This window comes from Hirundo rustica, chromosome 2 (genome assembly GCF_015227805.2).
Source record: "Hirundo rustica isolate bHirRus1 chromosome 2, bHirRus1.pri.v3, whole genome shotgun sequence".
Lineage (NCBI taxonomy): Eukaryota > Metazoa > Chordata > Aves > Passeriformes > Hirundinidae > Hirundo > Hirundo rustica.
Window position 1 is genome coordinate 99541432 of NC_053451.1, and position 22518 is coordinate 99563949.

A 22518-nucleotide genomic window follows, 5' to 3' on the forward strand; every position below is an offset into this window, starting at 1 on the left:
GAAGAAAGAGAATTAACACCCATCTTTCCAAAGGAAGATTTTATCTGCCTGTCTCCATTTGCCAGTACTACTTGGAATCAATACAAGCCACCTCCCCGCAATATATATAAAATGCCCAAATTAGGTTGCTTCCAGAAATCATATATTCATTTTTTAAGTCACTGAACAAATTAATTAAATCACAGTGTGTTCATGAACACTTCCACTTCATCTGGAAACAGAGTTTTCAGTGAATAAAGAAGTCCTACTTAAAACCCAACCAGCCAACCAACCAGTGACACAACAAAATAAAAAGGTGAAATTCCAGACCAGGCAGCATCTCTCCCCCACTTTGCAAAAAGCCTGTATTTCTCACAGTGCTAACTGTGCCATCTCCCCAGGCCCCCAGGAGCAACACTGACTCTGCCAGCCCCACTAGTCCCAGGTTTACCTAGGAGCCCCAGTGCTGGGTAAATGTCACTTTTCCTAGGAGCTGGAAACCCGTGTTGAACATTCAACATGCATTTTCTGTTTTACTGGACCCTCAGGGTGGGATTCACTCCAACAAACTTAGAGGGTCACCATATTTGGGTGACTTATTTAGGCTCTCTTTATATAGCAGGGGAAGGAAAAAATAGGCTCTTCTAGTAACCAGCCCCTCAACAGAGACTGTCCTTCAAAGAGAGACACATGTAGGTTGTATAAAGGGGGCACAGAAATACCCACCTCTTTCCACTGAATAAAATGGGAGCCTGTGAGTAACTTTTCCAGATGCAGATACCACCTTTTGAGATGCTTTGCACTTCAGAAAAAAAATTAAATCAATGCTATTCTCAGAGACGGTGTAGTTTATGACCCAGTAGCCTGAGCCTGCAGCACGGTATCGCTGCAGATACTTTCCCCTATAGTAACTGTAGCACAGCAGTGCTTTGCAGTTCCTTGTGATGCAAAATGACTTACTGATGTCAAAATACCCCTTAATGCAACTGAGAACACTTCCACTGCTTTGCAGCTCTGTGAGGTTAAGTATTGCTCAATGGAGTGACTATTTTCTTTTTGTTTAATTAATGCAAAAAGAAGATAGGAAAAGAGAGACAGAGAGAAGGAGCAAAATGAAGCTCAGACACTCTGTGTTTCCCAGAGGAGAAACAAGTCCCTGATCCTCCGCCAAACCAGCAACACAGGGCAAGCTGGTGCTCTAGAAAGGCTGGAATTGAGATTTCTGGCCTTGACCAATGCCAGAGAAACAACAAAACCAGTGAAAAACCAGGCAAAACCTCCCTCCCCACACCACACAACCACAAATTCCAGTCCACTGAACCTCATCATTTCAACAGCAGAGAAGTTCTGAGTGGCATTAATCTATGCCACGGTGGCAGCCTGTGCTCCCAATGTAGACAGCAGAGCACTTGAGATTTCACATACCCAAGGCAGCAGCTGGGGTGGCTCAGGTTTGTATCTCAGAGCCACTCTCAAGTGCTTGGCTGGGCTCCTGCCTGCAGGTTGAAGCAGCAAGGCTCAAGGCTCCTCAAGCACCTGACACAGCTCACTGGAGCACCTGACAAGAGGAGTCAGTCCCTCCCTTCTCTTCTCCCCATCTCTGACCTTGTCCCTCCTCCTCCCCTGTGCCCACCACTTGTGAGAGCCACCAATCCACCCGAATTTTACGTGTTCCTTGCTCAGAACGAGTTTCAGCTAGATCAACAAGTCCTGGAACTCCTCCCACCACTCCATGATCTGGTCTAAGGGCTGGGATAGTAAGCTGGGGAAGAGGGAGAAGGTGCAACCCTTCAGCTGAGGAGCATGGTCTTAGAATGCACAATGCAACCGTGCAACTACATCTTGTTTTGAAAGATGGCAACAACAGTAATCTTTAAGCTAGTATTTTAAAGTGTGTCTTTTCCTTCTCCCCTGGCTGGCAGGTTCCTCACCACATCTGGCTTGTACCTAGAACTGTACTGAATCCTTGCATTTCTTATTTCTGCAGCAGAAGCGCAAGCCCTGCCCCACGGGTAACTCACAGGCACCCTGTCCTTGGAGCACCCACATCCCATCTCTCCTGGGCTCACCTGTGAGTGCAGCACACCCCTCCTCCCAACTGGAAGACACCTCCTGAGAGAGGTAATTCAGCCCTGGAGTGGAAAGTGGTTTATTTACAGTCCTGGGTGTGAACCAGTGTGATGTGATAAGAAGTGACGTGAGGGAAATTGAGTTTGCCTAGATGCCTCAAGACCTCCAGAGGGGACCTTCTCTATCACTCTTCATTAAGGCACAGGCCCATGACCCCTCTGCTAAGACAGGAATCCTCCTTCCAAGGGAGGGAGTCAGAAAAAAGGCTCTGATTCCCTCACACAGAGTCCCTGTAAAATGAATTTTATGGCTATTCAAGAGCATGTGTCATAGGATCATTTAGACATCTAAAATGAGATATCCGACACAGATTTATCATCCATCATAAAACTAGAAACAAGCTTTCATGCTTTCTTGTGAAATGTAAAAACAAACAAACAAGCATAAAAAATTATGTCACTGATTTCAGTCTTTCCTGGAAAGACTTACAACTAAAAATTACATTCTTAACGTGCTTGTGATAATTCTGCTCTGCTCTGTTCAAATGAAAATGACAGAAATTATGTAGTCTTGCCAAATGTTAACTTTAATTTATTGGAATTTATTTTGTATCCCTTCTTTTCCACATGACAATCTACTGAAATGTGTACACATAAGGCTGTCGTCCAGCAGTGGTCTTGTCTTTTGTCTTCATCTTTTGTTTTTATCTTTTGTTGCATAAACTCTATGTAGATGGTAATACATAGATACATACATAAATAACATACAGGGAGAGGGAATGGCAAAAGGCAACCTCTTCATGAGATTGAGTAATCCTCAGATATCTTTCACTAAAAAGGGTGCAGGTGCTCCTGTATTTAGAAGGGTTTAAAATGAAGAGATGGACATCTAGTGAATACAGTATCTTCTGCAGCAAGATTTACACTATAATTGGTTTTGAGGACTACTGGGGTGCTAATTCCCTATAGCAAATCTGTATCAAGCCTGGAATAATATTGAAACAAGATCAAATAGTGAAGATTGTAAGAGCTCATTTTTGTCTTTCTTTATATTCCACAATAATTTTAATTTGGGGTGGACTACCTTTTTTTTTTTTTAATAAATTGGCACAGAGCTGCTGCAACAAGGGACATACAAGAACGTTCTCCTATAAAGTCTCATACTGTGATAATATTTGGAAAAGCTTTGCAACTACCAGAAAAGAATTATATTTATTCTGCATAAAAAGAGCTACAACAAAAGCCAAATCCTGCCCCCTTCTACTTGGCTTGGTGCTTTTATCTTATAATTTTACTTGGAAAAATGGAGATATGATGAGAAATGGAGGTATGAGGGGAAGGACTCTTTACGTGATGGATTTTAAGCCTCACACTAAAGTAAAACCTTGAATCTTGTATATTTAAGTTGCATTTGAAGGTGGTCCTTAAGCTCCTATGCCTTTTAGATGTTTTTGATAGAGACACTCAAGAATGTAACAAAAACACATCAATACCCTGTAAACCTTACTCAAAAAAAAGGAGCAAAAAATATGCTCATTGTTTTACTTAGCTTTTTATTCCATCATTATGCACAAGATAGAACTTAAAGACAACATCACCGAACAAGTCTTCAACTTCATTAAAATTAAGACTAATATGTTTTATAAAACTCTTTCGATATGATACACTTTCCCTTCTGGAGCGCTAAGAAGGAATTTCTCTGGAACGCTGCAGTACATTGCCACCCGCTGCCCACAAACAGCTCTGCAGCTGAAAAACAACGCGCACAAAACAGCAACATTTGACACAACGCAACATACAGCTACCCAGGAAGTGTGGCTGACCCGACTTTGGCACAATATTTATAGAAACACAGTTGTGAGCTTCTTCAAATGTCATGTTCATTTCTGAAACTCTACTTGACTCCCTTTCATGTGTCTGTCTGCATTTTTTTCCTTACTCTAACTTTCTTAATGCTGGAGCTTTGTTATTTCAAAGGAAAAGCCATATTCTTTCTCAGTGTTACGCATCTCAATTTATTAGGTTTGGTTTCTAAAATTTGGATTCCAGTTTATTGTTTTAAAACAATACATAAAATTATACATTTATAAATATATATATTATATCCTGCATATATAACATTGGTTTTCCTTTAGAATGGGAGAGCAGACTTTGCACTACATCCTTCGTTGGTTTAGGCACATGTTGTTCTTAGATTCTCTGAGCTGCTTCCTACCAGAATCTAAAAAAATAGTCTTACAATCTTGTGTCAAATTTTAAAGTTTTTTGCAAACGTATGCATAAGAAAAAAATATTTTGTATTTCCCCCTCTAAGCTCACTACTACCCTTATAAAATATATGGCTTTTCATGTTCCACTTTATTATAGTGTTTTTCAAAAGGCAGTGAAAAGAAGTACAACTTTCCCCTTTAACAGCTTTTTTTTTAATATATATATAAGCACAGAAACCAGCTTGTGCACTTTCTATAGAATTCCAATGCATATTATGGTAATGTAAGTGCAGTGATTTTTTTTAAAAAAGCAGTCATGATTGATTGACATCTGTATATGAAAACATAACATGATTATCATACAATACCCATTACAGAATATACAATCATCAAAACTGCAGATATATAAATACATTTTTAGCAACATCAAAGCAACGGTTTTATCTTATACACAGCAATGCATACAGAGTTATTAAACTAAAGTTTTCACCTTGTTTTTTCTCAAAAGCTTGCTGAAAAACAGGAACATACTGTATTTGTAAATTAACTGCTTGACAGTGCCGTTGAGAAATTAAAGTGAACAAAGTTTTAAAAAAGTATATGCAATTCAGTTGGTATAAAACAAACAAGCCCTCCCTGTTTTCCAATGTCACCATTGTTTCCCCATGAGACGGAGGCATGGGTACGAGTGGCAGTTCCACAGAGTCAGATCATACAAGGGTTTCTGGGAGGGCATCAGGGTTATCAGCTGATAACAGCTCCCAAATCTGCCACCTCTCCCTTTGCCACTCATTCCAGTCCGCCTCTGAAACACTTTTACTGTTCTGGCTCTGAGGTGCCGTGGAATAGCTGTGACCCACTTGTGTGTGTGGGGCCGGCTGCTCCTGCCTGGAGGTGGCCGGGTCAGGGGCTCTGTCTGCTGCCCCTCCAGCTGCTCTCGGCCCTGAACTTTTTTCTGGGCGCTGAAGTCTCCACAAAGAGTGCAGCGTTGAAGAAACGCTCGACCGCTGCGGCGACGCAGAGCTCGTTTTTGCCGGGCCTGGGTAAGGGGGTGGCGGCCGCTCTTTCCCGTAGGAGGAGGCCTTGGCTGCGCTTTGCAAACAACCCGCGTTCGAGCCGTGCTCACTGAGGTCCTCCGCACTGCTTAAAGTCAAGTGCTGCTCCGACTTGGAGTGAGACAGGTCTGGACTCCTGCAGCCAGCCTCGCCGCGTGGGTTACTGCACACCCGGGACACCGCGGGCTGCAGCTGGCACTCGGGAATGGCGGCTGTCGTCTGGCTCCTCCGCATGACCTGCCTGCCACTGTCCAGTTCCGAGGAGCTGCCCTGCCATCGAGGGGAATGCATGGCGAGGTTCCCCTGGGAAAGAGAGCACTGTCCGGGGCGCAGCAAGCTGCTTTCATAAATGTTCCCGTAAGAACCTGGGGGAAGAGCCAGAAACACGACGTGAGTCTGCAGACCCGTTCATCTGGCATTTAACAAGCTACTGCTTCTCCCTTGTGTCACACTGTAGAAGAGGGATGGGGGCTGAGACAGGCTGAGAAGGTTGGGGCAGTTCAGCCTGGAAAAGAGAAGATTGCATGGAAACCTCATAGCACCTTTCAGCATCTGAAGGGGGCTGACAGGGAAACGGGAGGGACTCTTCATCAGGAACTGCAGTGATAGCACAAGGAGTAATGGGTACAAACTGAAAAAAGGGAAATTCAGGTTAGATATGAGGAAGGTTTTTTACTGTGAAGGCGGTTAAACACTGGCACAGGTTGCTCAGAGAGGCTGGGGATGCCCCAGCCCTGGGGCATCCAGGTGCTCAAGGTCAGGCTGGATAAGGCTGTGAGCAACCTAGTTTAGTTGGAAGTGTCCCTGCTCAGGGGAGGGGGGTTAGGATGAGATGATCTTCAAGATCCCTTCCAGCCCTTATCACTCTGTGGTTCTATGATTCTGTGAATTCTAGAGGAATTTGAAACTATTTCTTGAAGCAATTTTAAAGTGACTTTTAAAATTTTATTTGATGGTTTGAAATGTTGTTTTCTGTATTCCACTGAATACAGAAAAGCATAACCACTGTGCTCCTCTGTATTCTACTTCAGACTACCTTTTAAAAGTCCAGTTCTGGACAATATGAATTCTCCTACCGGTTTCACTCTGATTTCTTGAAAACAAAGAATTGGTTTTTTCTTTGCTAGATTTGGGCTTTAAAACTGAGAAATTACTGACCTGTGATTACTGGATCTTTGCAGCCACTTTTCAGTGTTGAATGCCAAGTGCCCCAAATATCAAAATGATCTTCAGAAACATCTAAACAGCAGTAAGAGCAGGGAAAAGATGATGAATCAATCCTCTTCAAGACATTATTTAGAAACATACAAATAGAAAGGTATGTAATGTATCAGAGTCATTAACATCCAGAGGCACCTTCACTGTGTACCTAACACAAGCATCTCACATGAGAAACCCCACCTGGAGTTCTGGGTACAGTTCTGGCGACCCCAGCATAAAGACATGGAAATGCAGGAAAAAATCCAGAGGGCTATGAAGCTGGTAAAAGGACTGGAGCACCTTGCTACAAACACAGGCTGAGAAAACTAGGGCTGTTCAGCCTGAAGAAGAGCAAGTTGTATGGAGACCTTCCAGTATCTGAAGGGGGCTGACAAGGAAGCCAACAAGGACTCTCCATCAAAGGAGTAATGGGTGCAAACTGAAAGTGGGGAAATTTAGGTTAGACATTAGGAAGAAATTTTTTACTGTGAGGGTGGTGAGGCACTGGAACAGGTTGCCAGGAAGGCTTTGGATACCCCAAGCCTGGCAGTGTTCAAGGCCAGGCTGGATAAGGCCTTGAGCAATCTGATCTAGTGGGAGGTGTCCCTGCCCATGGTAGGGGAGTTGGGACTGATGATCTTTAGGGTCCACTGCAACCCTTGACATTCTATGATTCTATGCATTTACTCACAGCTACTTGTTTCAAGATCAGATCCTGCAATGGATTCAGTGAGCTCTGTATGGGCAGGGTGCCTGAGTTTGCTGAGTCCTTAAGTCCTCTGCCATATTGAAGTCAGAGAATTTGCACAATTCTCTGGAGAGGATTTGGTCCACAAAAGGTAGTTTGTGGCAATGCTCCCTCAGGCAGCCCCAGAGGTGGTCTATCAACCCAAGGATGCTGCCCATCTTATGGTGCAGCCACAGAACAAAGATTAAATGAAATGCTGGGTTATAAGCAGTTCAATGCCTTTTCCTGATTCCACTAGTCAGTAGAGGAATTTCCTAATTTGTCATGGTCCAGCATCTGTGTGATGCATATTAAAGTCCAAAAGATGGTTAATACAATAAAACTTCATGTAATTTCCTGTTCATAACCTAATAGAAATCTGAACAAATTCTTAAACCTGTTCAGAGATTTAGATGTTGAATACAAGACAAATTCCAATTGGCATTTATAAAGCATATAATTGAGATATTAGTCTAAATCCCGTTAATTCCAAAGGGAATTAAGTGCCTAGGCAGTACATCTGAAATTAAGTGGTTTTAAAAATACCACCAGTTATGTGCACCCCTAAGCATTGAAAGTTCTTAAAGTTTGGCTTACTAAGTATAAATTTCATGGATGACAATTTTTTTATATATATATATATATATATATATTCATAGGAAAAGCATCTTGAAGTGCTGCTGAGCTGTTAGTTTAAAAAAACACAGTTTTTTACTGAATACATCATTCAGGTATGCACTCCCCAGGTAGCCACAGAAATGATGGATCCCTGCACTAGTATTGCTAAGTGTGTAATTGGTTGCAGATGCAAAGCTGTGCACCGCAGCTCTCCAGTGAGAGGGTGTTGAGGTAATTCTTTACAACTGGAGAAAGTTTGTGCCTGAAATCTTAAAATTTCAGCTTTTTCCAAAGCCTGGACCATAACGTTGTAGGTATTACAGTCTCATGGATCAGGACTAGACTTTGCCATGCTGTCACAGGCAGGCTGAAAAACTAGACATACATAGTTCTGTTTTCCTAAATAATATCTCCAAGTTTTGAGAAGTGCCATACCAAGAGCATCCCTAACACTTGGCTGAGCTAATGAGAAGGACTCGGATCCTTTTGGGCTCAATACAAAAAAAAAGGATGTTGGTCTCTCATTGTTTTTATAAGGTTGTTTACACTATGGGTCCTCAAATCCTGGTAGCTGATAAAACAAATCCAGCACTTTTCAATTATTTCAGAAATCTCCATCAGTCACTGAGGAGGAGGAGCACAAGCAGGATGTACTATACCTTTTCCAGCCTGTGATGCAGAAGAATTCTCCTTTGGCTTAGTTTGCAAGTGTCCAACCAGTGTGTACTGCTCAGGTACCTTGTACAGCTTATCTGGGCTGCGGGCAACTTCTTCTTGCATCGCCACCAGCGAGCGCTCAGACAGCACTGGGGAGTTGTTGTCGTAAGGGGAGACATCACCACTGGAAGCTTTGTTGGAGTCTGTGGAAGAATGTCTTTCTCCTGTGGAGTAGGAACCTTCTGACCGCAGCATCTCAGGGCTCCTGAGAAATTTTGATGAACAAACTACTGTTAATAAAAAAAAAATGCTTCATGCTCACCGTTACAGGTACAGTCTGACATGAGGGCCAGGTTGGATGGGGCTCTGAACAATCTGGTCTAGTGAAAGGTGTTCCTGCCCATGGCAGGGGGTTTGGAACTAGATTACTGTTAAGGTCCCTTCCAACCCAACCATTGCATGATTTTACATAATAGATCATACAGATAAAATCAAGTACATGAGAATGGTCACAGCTGCTGAAATGAAAACACTTCAGAAACAGTTACTGAGGTGGATTTTTCCATGAGTAAAACTTTTGCCATGAAGTGGCCAGCAGAGGCCACTCAAAATCAAAAGATGTTGCTGTCAAGAAAGAAAACAACAAAAACTCCAAACAACTGTACAGTAAATCAGAGGAAACTAAGCCGTGAATCCAATTCCTTATGTTACCTTGACAATGTAGCTTGTGGCAACAATAAAGCTGAAGGCATGATAGGGAAGATTAGTTTGATGCTAAGCAGTATCCTAAAATAAGTTCTTGTATTCTGAAGTTTTACATAGAGAAATCAAGCACTCAGCTTGCCTCTCACTCAGTGAGAATAGTCCTCTTCTAGAGACATAAGTAAATATTCTACAGGGGATAAACAGATGTATTTGCTGTACTTTTAACTGGGGAATCAAATAACTTCTGCTGAAACCTTCTACAACTTCTACCTTTTCACCTTCACGCCACCAACAATGTGAACCGCCTTTAATTTTGCCATGAAAAGGCAAACACAACTCTCACCTAAGTACAGCCAAAGGTCAGAGAGACAACTAGTTTTGAAATGTGCTGGGAACACTGATGGAGGTTTCGTGAATCGTCACTCTTTGCTGTGCAGGTGGGAGGCAGGCTGTGAGTCACTGAATATCACAAAGAACATGTAGAACTACGCTGTAAATAAATATAGCTTTTCTTTCTTGTTGTTCCTTGCTAACATATTTCTACTACTCATTTTTCATTTCTCTGCACCTTTGTTTCCTAGATCCATATCGTTTGCTTCTCTTGAGTCAAACACTTCTTTCAGCAACCTTTTGTTAATATCTGTTCTAATTAAATGTGATACAACAGAGGCTCATTCTTGTAAATGTCTGAAAATGGACAGCCCTTTTCATAGTCAAATCCAAAGACAGTTTGAATGTGGTGAGCAGCCAAAACTCATTTCTTGCTATGGAACAGTAACCCTCTTTCCAGACAAATAAAATAAGACTGAATAAAGAAAATGAAGAAAACACACAGCTAGCCACAGCACAGTAAATATTAATACAGAAATAATGACAAAAGTTAACACCACTTTCAAACTACTGTTTTTTTCCCTGGCTGATTTACATATTGCATATCCCAAAAAATAAAATATATACAACCAACAGCATGATTATTATGTTCTTCAATATTCCTATTATTTTTCAGTATGAAAGCAACCATAAAGTGTTAGGAATTAATTAAATAATGTTACTCCTCAGTAACTCTCAGTGACAAAACCATCACTGGAGTTAAACTGAGGCAAACTCAAAAAACCAGATCTGCCATTTGGCAAAGCTGCTCTGTCACAAGTGCCCCAGAGCAGCAAGGTAATGCTAGGGAGACATTAAAAAAAAAAAAAAAAAAAGAAGCCTCAATCACATAACTTCTCATCTAAACTTCTTATCTGAACATGAGTCCAAAGTAAATTAATCTATAAACAAACACACACTGAAGAACTATCATTTTTTAAGTATGTATAATTCTATCACAAACCTTTTTTTTCCTTCTTTTGTGACTTGCTCCTTTCTTCCTGTCCTCCTAAGTCCTAAAAACCCTTGTGCAGTGATATGAGATTTAAGCAATGTCGGGGGATTTTCAGAAGAACTAGAAGGACCTCTTAGGAAAGGGGAGAAATGTTGGTACCTGTAGGTTTCCTATGACCAGTTTCCTATGACCAAATGACCTTCTTTCCAGCCTTCTAGATGGAATTAATCTAAACAGTAAGGTTTATTGCACGTAAATCTTTGCAGCATCAAAACCTAACTGTGCTGCACAAGGCAAAGACAGAGGTAAACCAGCACTTAGCCATGGCAAGGTAACACAAGGAATAAGGGAAGTGGAAATGGAAGAATGTGGGAACATAAACTCAAGCTTTGTGAAACACTGATTTCATGTCTTACCTTGAAAGATCTGTTATAGTCTACCTCTTCTCAAGAGAGAGCTCCTGCTAAAAATTTACCTGAGTGGAAGCTTTCAAATCTTTCAAAATATTCAAACATTCAAGTTTTTAAACTGATTTACAGTTTTGGCTGGTAAGTCCATACTATTTTTTATACACATGTATAAAATCACTTTCAAAGTTGTTTAGGCAAAATAGCTTTAAAAATCAAAGGAACTGCTGTGGACTCTGTCAATCTTAGTACAAGAAATCAGCAAAATGGATTAAATACTTAAAAGCAGGAAATTGAACTCGTACATTTGCAGCTTTACTTCACAAACAAAATAAAACAACTTGTTAGAAGACTTTGGTTTGCTTCTTTGCAAATACAGAACAAATTCTCACATATCCCTTAAAACACAAGTTTTGCATCTGTTTGCTTTATGTTTGAGCTATTAGCAAACGGATGTTTACCACAACTCAAAATTCTTCTTCCCTTGGATAGTGAGATCTTCTACCCACTCACTGGGGAGGAACTAAATCAGAAGACAAACATAAATACTGTGCAAGATACCTACTCCTCTATGTGCAGTATATGAGGAAGGGCAGATTATGATCCCCACGAAGAACAATAGATAATTACACACAATCAAATGTGAGGAATGGGAAGGCGAGTCAAGTATTTTCCGGGGGTTATGAACTATATTAAGGAAAAGATTTTAAAAGTGACTAGGTACCAGTGGAAAGATTTGAAAGCAGCAGAAGGAACCTATGCCACATGAATTTAAAAATGCAATTTCAGATTCCAAACCAATAGGCATCTTTCTATGAATTGATGCTGTCCACCAGAGGCCATTTGCATGGATGAACTGGAAATGTGTTAATCACAATAATTGCTTCTACTGAGGATATTCCTACTTTTCTACTAGCATCAAGGTTATCAAAACAGGAAATATCTTTCTGTTTCTGGCAGAAACCTTTTTCTGTTATAACTTAAAGCTTCTGAGTGGGAAAATAATTACGCCTTCAGGAGGCAAATCATATGGAGTGTGATAGCTTGGCAGCACACAGTACTGATTCCCACACTTATCTGAGTAACACAGGCGCTACCAACAAGGCAGATTACTGTGGGATTATGATGTGATTGCTACTGTAACAGGGTAGAAGACTCAATGTTTCAAGGAGCCTCTGCAGCTTTAAAAACTGCATTGACACATCCTTTATAACCTGTTGTATGGCTTCAACCTTGTGTCACAGATCAGGTTGGATTAAAACTCATTATCATAATCCAAAAACATCCAAAAATGCTGTAACTTTGAAACTCATTTACTCTGAAATGACTACTAAACATGATAAGCAATAAATAACCATAAGAAATAGAGTTTATTTTTTGTTAGTTTAAAGATGCTTCATCTTACAGCTGTAAACCCAAATTCCATTGTCATCAAGCCAACATACAAAAAAATTGGGAAGTCACCCACAAAAGCACAGTTCACAATTGTTGCCATTTGTAATTAGCGCTTTACCATGAACAACTTCCAGAAACTCCCTGACACACTGTTCACAACGCTCAGCTCTTAAGGGAACTGAAAGATGAGGAATATATGATTTGTCCTCCTCTAGGGAGGAAAAGAGATTGTGTTTTCTCTGTTAGATCAGAGCCAAGAAAGCATTTATAATGACAGCAAGAGCAGAAATGTGAGGGCAATTGCACAACAGGACCTTCAAAGCAATTAAGGTGACATTAAAGTCTTGAAGTTGATTCTATACTCTATGCAGTCAACTAGCTCTTCTGATGAAGACTGACTCAAGAATATATAAAGATTTTTGTTCCACAGATCCACATTTGTGTTTTGAGTATGTGACTAGGCAATTTCCAAGAGCAATAAGGATGCATTTTGGAGGCTCATTTTTATGAAATCAAGACAAACATCTCCTTGTTGTCTGCTGTCTCACATTTCTTATAGGAAAAATAAGCAACATATTTGTAGCCTCAAAACTGAGATTATTTGTGAAATACATTAATGTCTTAAGAGCATCACACTCCTAGCAATAACACTAAGCAACATTCTCTCTAATTGCCTGGAACATCTTAACCAAGAAGTCGCAACTACAGTGAAAACATATCTCATTAACCTTAAAAGTAAATCACTTACATGACAGCAGAGTAGAAAAAAAATGACAGTAATTTTTTTCCTATCTCAGTGATAGTTCATCTGGCCGTCACTGACAACACAATAAATTACTACTGCTGTAGCTATATGCTCCTGTTTGGCTTCAGAACATTTCCTTACAAAAGCCTTTTGTCAGTTGTGACCAGCTTTCCAGAAAAGATGCATTTGCTCCTGTAGGTGTGCATGCTGGCTAAATGTAAGGAAGTTCGAAGAAAAGTCAATCAAGGAAACAGGATCTAACAATTACCCATTGCATCCACAATGATTTGTGACTAACTTATGCACAATTGGTAACGTGTAGTCACATGTGAGATACAATTTGATGTCCTTTTATCATATAGATGGTGAAATCCAGCACAAAGTTTTTATCAGCTTGAGTTAAAATAGTACAATCATTCCAAACTTAAGTGGTGAAAGGAAGAAGCCTCTACACAGTACCTTATGTCATATGATTTGTAGTGTCAGTCCTAATCATAGTCTTGGCTTCTGGCAAATGTGAAACAAGTCTAAAAGACAGGTCATGTACCTCTAACTATCCTGCACTAACTGTAATCTAAATATGCGCATGGTTACTTGTCAGTCAGATAAACTAGCTGAAATTATTTCACAGAAATTACCCCAAATCAGATGATCTGTGATAATTTCATGTGGTTAAGTTAGCAAACTAACAAAATCCTTTACAATTCAATACATTCTGCACATAGTTTTGTTTCCAGACTTTATAGTTAAAGAAAGCTTTTTCCTGAAGGAGTTAGTTACACTATTTCTTGTATACTTTTTCCTTTGAAGCTAAGCACACGATTACATTACCTCCAACTATACAATGTTAAGAGGGAGAGAAAAAAAATCATAGTCAACTGACTGTACAAATTAAGTCTTAATTATATTCTGAATGCACTAGGCACTTTCCACAAACACAGGAAGACTAAGTCCAATATGCCTGTCCCAGAGAGTCTAGAGTCTAGAAACCCTCTTAAAAATTACTTAAAGCAAGTCTGTCAAATTTTGTGATTTTTTAGGTCTGCCACATTGGGATTCACTAGAATAAAGACAATGACTGTGTGGTCCCACGAGAAAGCCAGGAACCCTGTTAAGCTGAATGCACAGACTCACAGCATTAAGGCACAAAGGTGCAGGCATATATACACCATACACAAGGTCAGAACATGTTATGTATCGTAACTGTTATAGTGACCAGTGTGATTTTTTTTTCTCTTCAGATCTTTCACAAAGCATACAATTAAATAATATCCAAAGTCTCCACAGGGCTGCTGTTGTGGCAGTTGGCTTGTTCACAATGTCCTACGTGTATAGGATAGGAAAAGAATGACAGAGTGGTCAAGCGGCTCGCAGTGATGGTGTTAAGGCACTCTAGGGTGTGCTTCAAGGATAGTGGAATACATGCTTCCTCTTACTGAAGACTACAACAAACCCAAGATATGAACCAGCAGATGACTAAAATACATCCTGTCAGATAATAGTGCACTGAATATTTTTATGTACATGTCATTCTGTTCTCTGCAGCAGAACACAATCTTTCCTCTAAATCAGGGAAACAAGTTTTGTCTTTAGAAAATGCTGTACAAGAGTCATAATTTCTTTGGCAGAGTCTATGTAATAGGGAGGATATTTCTACTCCACTGTAGACAGTGCAGAAGAGCTGTGGAAAACTAGAACCTTTTGGACACTTCCAGTGGGAGATAGAAATTCCCAGCAGAAAAAGGGATGATGAAAAAACAGATTACTCACGATGACTGGGAAGCTTTCCTCCTCAGCAAATAGTCTACAACATCTGGGTCAGTCTCTAATAAGCTAATAAGCACTTCATTCTGTAAATCAGGAGATACCTAAGAAGACATAAAAAAAATACTTAGTTGGTGGTTGATATCCTTTCAAATACATTAATTTTGGTGCTTTGCTTAATCTAAACGAGCAAGTACAACTACATTTACAGAGAATACATAAAATATTCAGGAGCTTTCATTTAGAAGAGAAATTTCATGTAACAACAGATGAAGTAGGACTGAAGATCACTTTGTACAATGTTCAATGCTGATTACTGTTTAATAACTGGTTGGTGTCCATTTGGATATTAAATCTGGAAATAACAGTGGGATTACTTATGTATCACAGACTCAAAAGCCCCAGTTTAAGGTCCTCACTTTATACTCCCCTTCAAAGATCTGAGGACATTTACAAATCTCTATCTCTGCCTCTCCAGCCACTCTGACCCACAGGCTCAGGCACAAATTCTGATTTGTGTCACCTTCTTTGGAGTTTGGCCTTCTGATTTGCTAACTTTCTCTTTGCACTTTGTATGGGTATGAACCTTCAAACCCCTTGATAGCTTTAGATGCTGCAGGATACAGCAACATCTCCGACATCTCCTGGGCAGGCAACAGAAATGGCACCCCAAAACCTGCACAAGTAAACTCTGTGCTTCCAACTGTGCTGTACATGAGTCTTAGCAATCCTCAAGTGAGTTTGTCTGCTTTGTCCACGTTACAGCTTCAAAACACTGAAACAGAAGAAACCATCCAAGAAACTTGAACAGCCCAGGTTCACTCATGACAGATGGAACTCAATGCAAGACAATCTCAGCAAGGGGTCATCGAATGGGCAATATTTGTTTCTGGATGCAATCTGTCACAGCCTGAATCTCTTGACCTCCAAGTCACACTTCATGGACCATTTGTTCCCTCTGATATTTCCTGGGAAATAGGAATAGAATTACTAACACACTCCCCAGAGGAAAATCTCGTTTTGGGAGGTATTTAGGGAGTCTAGTTACATAAAAGTTAAAATAAGGAAATAATTAGACAATAAATGAAGATTTGAATAACTTAATTCAAAGTGATCCAAAATAACTATGAAAAACTTGTGTAACCACACACTAATTTTTTTTTTTTTAATTGCATTCAGTCTCTGAACTGGAAAAATATCTTACTGATGGTCACTGATACACTAGTCTTTAAACTTTTTTTTTTTTTTTTAATAGGAATATAATTTTTGGAAACCTGGTGTACTGTAACTTCTCCATTTAGGCAGCCTTTATATACACTAGAAGAAACTCCAGATAAAGTTCCATGGTAAAACAGAATCCATACATTTTTGTCTGTAACTTACCACTCAGCAATAAATCAAGTAACTTGTAAGAAACTACTGAGAGAACTTTGTCAGAAAAATAAAAATACATCTTGCCATATTAAAAAGAAGAAAGAAAAAATATTAATCAGTCTTTCATTCCATCAAAAGAAGTTTGATAAAGTTCCACCAGTTCAGTTCCAACAGAAAGCTTCTATGAAACCCAAACTAAACAGTTCTACTGATTCACAGGACTTTTATGAGAATGAATCTGCAAGTAGACTTGTCCTGATGGTCTCCTTGTTAGCTACCTACTGGGTTTGGGGCTTCCTCCTGTGCAGCAATTTTCTTCAGTTTAGTTCAGTAACTTGGCAAGTGTAGAAATGATATGCATGTAATTGTAAGCTTACTCTTATAGAGAACTACAATATCAGTACCCCAGGAACGTGTCACCATAACTATTACTGAATTAATTTTTTCACTGGTAATTGCACCTAAGTAGATGGATGAGAACTTGAAATTTGTGACAGAAAGGAAGCCAAGGCACTGTGGAAATAACAGGTCTGGATATACAGGGATGTATCTGAGGGCTCTAGGGCTGTCAGGACTCCAGAAGAGTATCGGATATTGTGAGACTCTGGGGTTGGGTGCTACATGAGGGTCACAGCTGTTGAGACACAGAAGGGTGGAGGGACCCTTGAAGTGTCTCCTTTGTGCTGTCCCTTGCCACTGGTGTGGCACAGAATGGCAGTGTATGGCTGCCTCCACAATGGGAAGGCCACAGTAGCCTCTAACTGTAAAAATATGAAATTTCATACATTCTGTAGCACTTCTTTGCAGCAGGGCTGGATTTGGACACTAGGAGATGAAATACATGAACAAGCTGCTGTTCTCCATTCATACCAAGTCAAAGCCAAGTCAGAAATGAAGGGTGGTTGAGTTGTACCTCCTTTCATTCAGCTGCTGGATATAGTTCAGAGACTGGCAAGGAACAGTCCTTTATACATCCCCATGGAACATTCTAATACAATCCCCAAGACTCACAAAAATGGGCAAGATCTGGACATGAAAGTGATTATCATCACTGATATCAATGAAGCATGGTCAGGTTCCATCTTCTATAAGAAATCCACTTTTGCATGTTACTGATGTTAACAACAGTTACTTAGTAAAAATGGTGCTCAATATCCAGAGTTGTTTCAACAAACAGAATCTCTTTGACCCACCAATATGTCAGAATCATTCTGATATTGTGGTCTAGGTACCCCAACACATCCAGGTTTCCTAGGGTTTGGTTCACAAATGTTGTTCCAGTTTCAATACCGAAACCAATCACAGTTTATAACCTCCCCATACATAAAGAAAAAAAGCCAAACACAAAAGCATCTGAGCATGAATACACCATATTATAGCTGTAGCTGAATGCTTAAATCCAGATTTTTTTATTTTTTTTTTATGTAGCTTAAATGTCAAGTATGAATAGTAAAAGCAGCTCTGGAAAACAAAAGAAATTCTTTTTCCCACACTTCATTTAACCTCCAGATGAAAGCTGAAGCACTGAAGATGAAGGAATGAATCCATCAGAATTCAAAAAGCCCAGATGCAGGTTAGTCTAACCTTAGCCCCATCCTTTCCACACTGAAAGTCAGAATGTGTACCTTAAGTATTCTGTATGGAGATGTGTCTGTGCTGTAAGAAGTTCTTAAAGAGAAACAACAATAAGAACATTTCAAGTATTATGAGTATTCAAATATTATCAAATATATTATTCAAATCAAGTAATATATCAAATATATTATTCAAATATTATCTTAAACTTGGTAGTGCCATCCACACTCTGGGCCAGCAGACCTTCACCCAAGAGTGCAGTTCTGTCACTTTCTTTTCCTGATGTGGAAGGAAAAATAGCACCTAGCATTTTCCCCAGCTGTGAAAAGCATTAAAAAAAAAAAAAAAGGGGGGGGGGGGGGGTGGGGGCGGAGAAGGGAAAAAAAAACAAAAGAAAACAAAAGAAAACTAAAGAAAACAAAAGAAAACAAAAAAGAAAAAAAAAGAAAACAAAAAAAAGAAGACAAAAAAGAAAACGACTGCAAGTGTCTCACTGGTACAAGAGTTTAAAAAAAGAAGACAAAAAAGAAAACAAAATGTAAAACGATTGCAAGTGTCTCACTGGTACAAGAGTTTAAAAACAAGGCAGGAAAACCACAAAGAAGTTCATCTGAGGCTAAGATATGTGAGGCAGGGCTCATGATTGCTTTCTCATGCTCTACTCCCTGTTGAAAACTGATAGACATCTTCCATTTCCAGTACTATGTGGCCATCAGCCACAGTTCAGGGTGGTTCATCTTCTTCCAACAAGGTCTCCAGCGCTCAGCTTTGCTGAAGCACTGAAGGTTTCTGCAGAGTTCTTTCTGTTCTGGGAACTTATTTCCTCAGTGTAACATACAGTACTGCTTAGTCTCAGGACACACAAACCAAAGTTTTTCCCACTTTTTTCAAGATTACTGGTTTTGTTACAATGTGTATTTTTACTAAAAAGAAGACAGAATATTGAAGACCACCACTAGATCTGAGTGGCCTTTGTAGCCCCAGAGCAGGGCTCCCTCAGACACAAGTCATGCTGAGCTGACCTACAATTTTGTACACAAAAAGAGCATAAGATAAAGCCACAGAATGGACTGCTCAGGTTACTGCTGAGAAATGTGATCTAACTAAGCTTCATGTCCATGACATGTCCAAGTTCAAGGCCATCAGCCTTCTTATGAAGAACTTGCTTGCTTCAGCAAGAGAACCGAAGGAAACTCAGAAACTACACTGAATTATGTTTTATTCCTTTTACTCAGCTAAAAAAACCAACAAAGAATGCTTTGTCCTTCCTCTCCATCTATCCAATAAAAAAGTCTTGGGTAGGGAAGCCAATTCCTTGAATCAATCAAAGATCTCTTAATCCCTGCAGAAAAATTGTCCTCCTGACTTCCAAAACAGAGATGTGAAAGATCATTTTCAGTCTTGTCCATGCATTGCTCTGTATACAATGGAATGGCCAACTCCATCATTTTCACAGACTCTTCTAAACAACATCCTTTCACCTACACAGAAACCTTTACCTAAACAGAAATTCTAAGCAAGATACAAGTACACATTTCTAATACTTTTACTTACTGCAAATCATTCTCCTTGCTAGAAGACCAGTCTTTCTTTAACAATAATAATTGATCCTAATTTAATGAAGCTTCAACAGTTTATTTCATCCCCATCTACTTTAATATCAATAAGGTATTTTCTTATTTATCTTACAAATGTACACGAGTAATATGAAAAAATATCCACCCACCATGAAAAGGGTTTCATAGTTTTCAATCATCTTTTGCACAACAGCTATGATAGCAGTACTCTCTTCAGCTCGAGCTGAGCTCTGAACTGAGAATTCTTTGTCTGTAGATTTCTGCTTGTGCAACAAGTTAGGGCCAAAGATGGTGGCCAGGTTAAGTGATGTCATTTTGTTCCCAGTAATCTAGAAAAAAGAACAAAAATGAGCTGGAGTCTCACATACAGATAGACACATCTGTACATACTCACACCCTTACACACCCACAAACACACACACACTCTCTCCTCCCCGATTCAGTAGGTGTTTCATTCATCAAAACCCAAATCTGCTTCTTGTCAATAAAAAATGAACAACTTTTAGAAACAACTTTGTTTTGAACTTTTCTGCAACAAGCACTGTAGATTTTCTAGATATATTTTCAAGTGGATTAAAGGAGTAGAAGGAGGAAGTGTTTTCTGCCCTTAATTCCCTGGGAGCTCAACAGTGGCATACTTCTGAACTCAGACACACCTCCATCTTCACCATCACCAAATACTGAAAGCTTCTGGGTTTCTCAAGTAGCATTCATGGTTTGAAACATATACAGTGACACTTTTCCATGTTTAAACTGTTGAGATAATAAAGGAGCAGGCTCATTGTTTTTATAAGAATTTTCCTGTATTTCTAGAACATGCCAAATGTTCACTTTTTAGGTGGCTTTTTTTAGTCTGTTGGGGTTTTTACCTTTTCTCCTACTTTTATAAAACTCTGCTCAAGGAAGCAACAGTAACCTGAATTTTAAGAAAGTAAAAGGCTAGGAATACATACTAGACTAGACAGGAATTATCTGAAAAATACGTCATATAAATTATTACATCAAAAATTTCATTGTTGTATTTGTGATTAGCGTACTATTTTCCCCTTCTATTCTTTCAGCAAATCAAAAAGTAGAGGTCATTTGAACTAATATTTAGGTCATTTGAACTAATATTTTTTTTAAAAAGGATGTAAAGAGATATCAAAAAGAGGTAGTAAAAATTGAATTTCAAGAAGTGAGTTGTTTACAACTCACGACAGACAATTTCAAAGCAGTATTTTTTAAATTTTTTTTGTAGCTTATCATTCACCAAATTCTCTAGTCAAACTTAATACTCCACTGATTACACCTGGTTTCTGTTTTAAGTAACTCAACTAGACAGCACAGAAATTAAGTAAAAAGCTTGTCTTTTTATTGGTAGGAGCAGTGTGTAATGTTGGAAAGACATCTAAGCAGGTGCATGGGCAGAGACAGCAAACACATTGGCTCTTTGTTTAGAGACTCATCCCAGCACAACTGTGAGAACAGCACATCCTTATTTGCACACCACCAAGCATCCAGCTGCTTCTCAGGTGACCTGCTTTTTAAACTCTGAGTTTTGAGCCACCACGGATGCACAGGCACACGGTGCCTCACGTGTGCCAAGGCAGCCTCTGGCTGTGCCCAGGTCTGCATGTGTTGTTTGCACAAACAGTGAGTGAGCCTTTTCTTAAGGGCAGCCTCAGGGCATCCTTAAAAAATGCTGTAAACACTTCCACGGAAATTAACTGAATGAGTAATTTTAATAAAGCCAGTCATTCATCTTCATCTTTGTGACAGAATGGCTGTTGAAAGAAATCAAGAAGAGGGCCTGTGTGCCAAAGCTTTGCTGTTTCCCTTCTAGTGATAGCAAACAGTCTGATAAAATACTTTCTCTTGCCCTGTATGCCTTTATTCACTTAGTTCTTCATAAACAGCTTAAATAAATGTGAGCAGAATACTGTATTATCTATAAAAGGTATCCAGTTGCACATAATATTCCTGATGCTTACAATACTGTCAAGATAGCTTACATAAATTTGCCTTGCCAAAATACCTGTGGCAAAGCTGATGTACAACGGTTGAGCCAAATCAACTCTGTTAAGCAGCATCCCCTAGGCCTGCAATAAGATCCTCTTGGGTACATTCCTGAACCAACAGAGAACTCTTTGCAGGATCAAGGGGACCATGACCTCAGCTGGCTTATACGTTTTTAAGCACAGTAAAACTGTTACAGGCTGCTCTTCCTAAATGCTTTCCTTCACAGTTCTATAGCTTTTTTATCACCTCCTTGCTGAGAAGACAAATAATAGCATTTATAGTGGATTTAAAAGTGAAACAGGTCTTGAAGTCACATACATCACTGGAAGTTGGGACTTGCAAAGATGGAATAACTGGAAGTTAGGATTTGAGGTAGAAATTTGGCAAAAATTAGTCTCTAAGTGATAATTGTTAAAATCGGACAACTGCAAAAGGCACCCAAATTTGACAAAATCAGCAGGATTTTTCATCTGGAAGACAAAATTCTCGAGGAGTTTCCTAAGAGTCTCAGAAGTAGTCTCTGCTGCAGTTCAGAGGACTGAGAAGTCCTTCCACAGATAAACCAGCATATTTTTGTCAAGCGCTGACAGCCTATAACCATTTTATTCAGTTAACAGTGTTGTCTCTTTTTGCACAGCAGCCTACTAGTTCAAGCACTTCCCTGGCAGGAAACTGGAAGCCTGGATGTTCTGGTCTTCTCTAGCATGAATGGGCACGGGTGTGGATGTGAGAATGCTCAGTGCTAGAGCTCAGCCCCACGGCTGTGGGCATTCTTGTCTCTGTGGGGTGAGTGCACATCAAACTCTCCACTGAACTTGGTCCAGACTGCAACAGTCTGGAGGACAGAAAGAAAACAGGCAAAGATGAACCCCTACTCCAGCTAGTGATGAGGTCTGGCAGTTGCAAGGATACAGCTGGAGTTCCTGTCCTCTGTTTTTTTATTGTTCACTATGCAGGGCACACAAGGAAGCTAAGAGAACCAAGAAGTGAATTGCTATGCCCAAAAACCAGATAAAAAAGCAAAAACAGAATGAAAAGAAAATGAAAAAGCATATCCTTGCATGCTTGACCTTTTCTGAGCATTTTTCCCATAGAATACAATGGGATAAAACAAGGGGGAAGGATGGATGACATCA

The 22518-nt window shown here is 39.7% G+C and overlaps 1 protein-coding gene across 8 annotated transcripts in view; it reads right to left on the reverse strand.

Annotated features, from left to right (window-relative positions):
* Positions 1 to 3649: 3649 nt before the first annotated feature.
* Positions 3650 to 22518, reverse strand: part of ARHGAP6 (Rho GTPase activating protein 6) — a 316604-nt gene continuing 297735 nt past the window's right edge. For 7 of the 8 annotated variants that reach the window (XM_040056179.2, XM_040056180.2, XM_040056184.2 and 4 more), the window contains exons 9-13: positions 19531 to 19710; positions 14862 to 14959; positions 8518 to 8780; positions 6472 to 6552; positions 3650 to 5678 (exon numbers count right to left, since the gene is read on the reverse strand). In XM_040056179.2, the coding sequence (XP_039912113.1) occupies positions 4969 to 5678; positions 6472 to 6552; positions 8518 to 8780; positions 14862 to 14959; positions 19531 to 19710 (1332 nt within the window). In that variant the 3' untranslated portion in view covers positions 3650 to 4968. Of the gene's footprint in view, positions 5679 to 5700; positions 5819 to 6471; positions 6553 to 8517; positions 8781 to 14861; positions 14960 to 19530; positions 19711 to 22518 lie in introns of those variants that run through there. The other variant, XM_040056187.1, reaches the window with a different exon arrangement.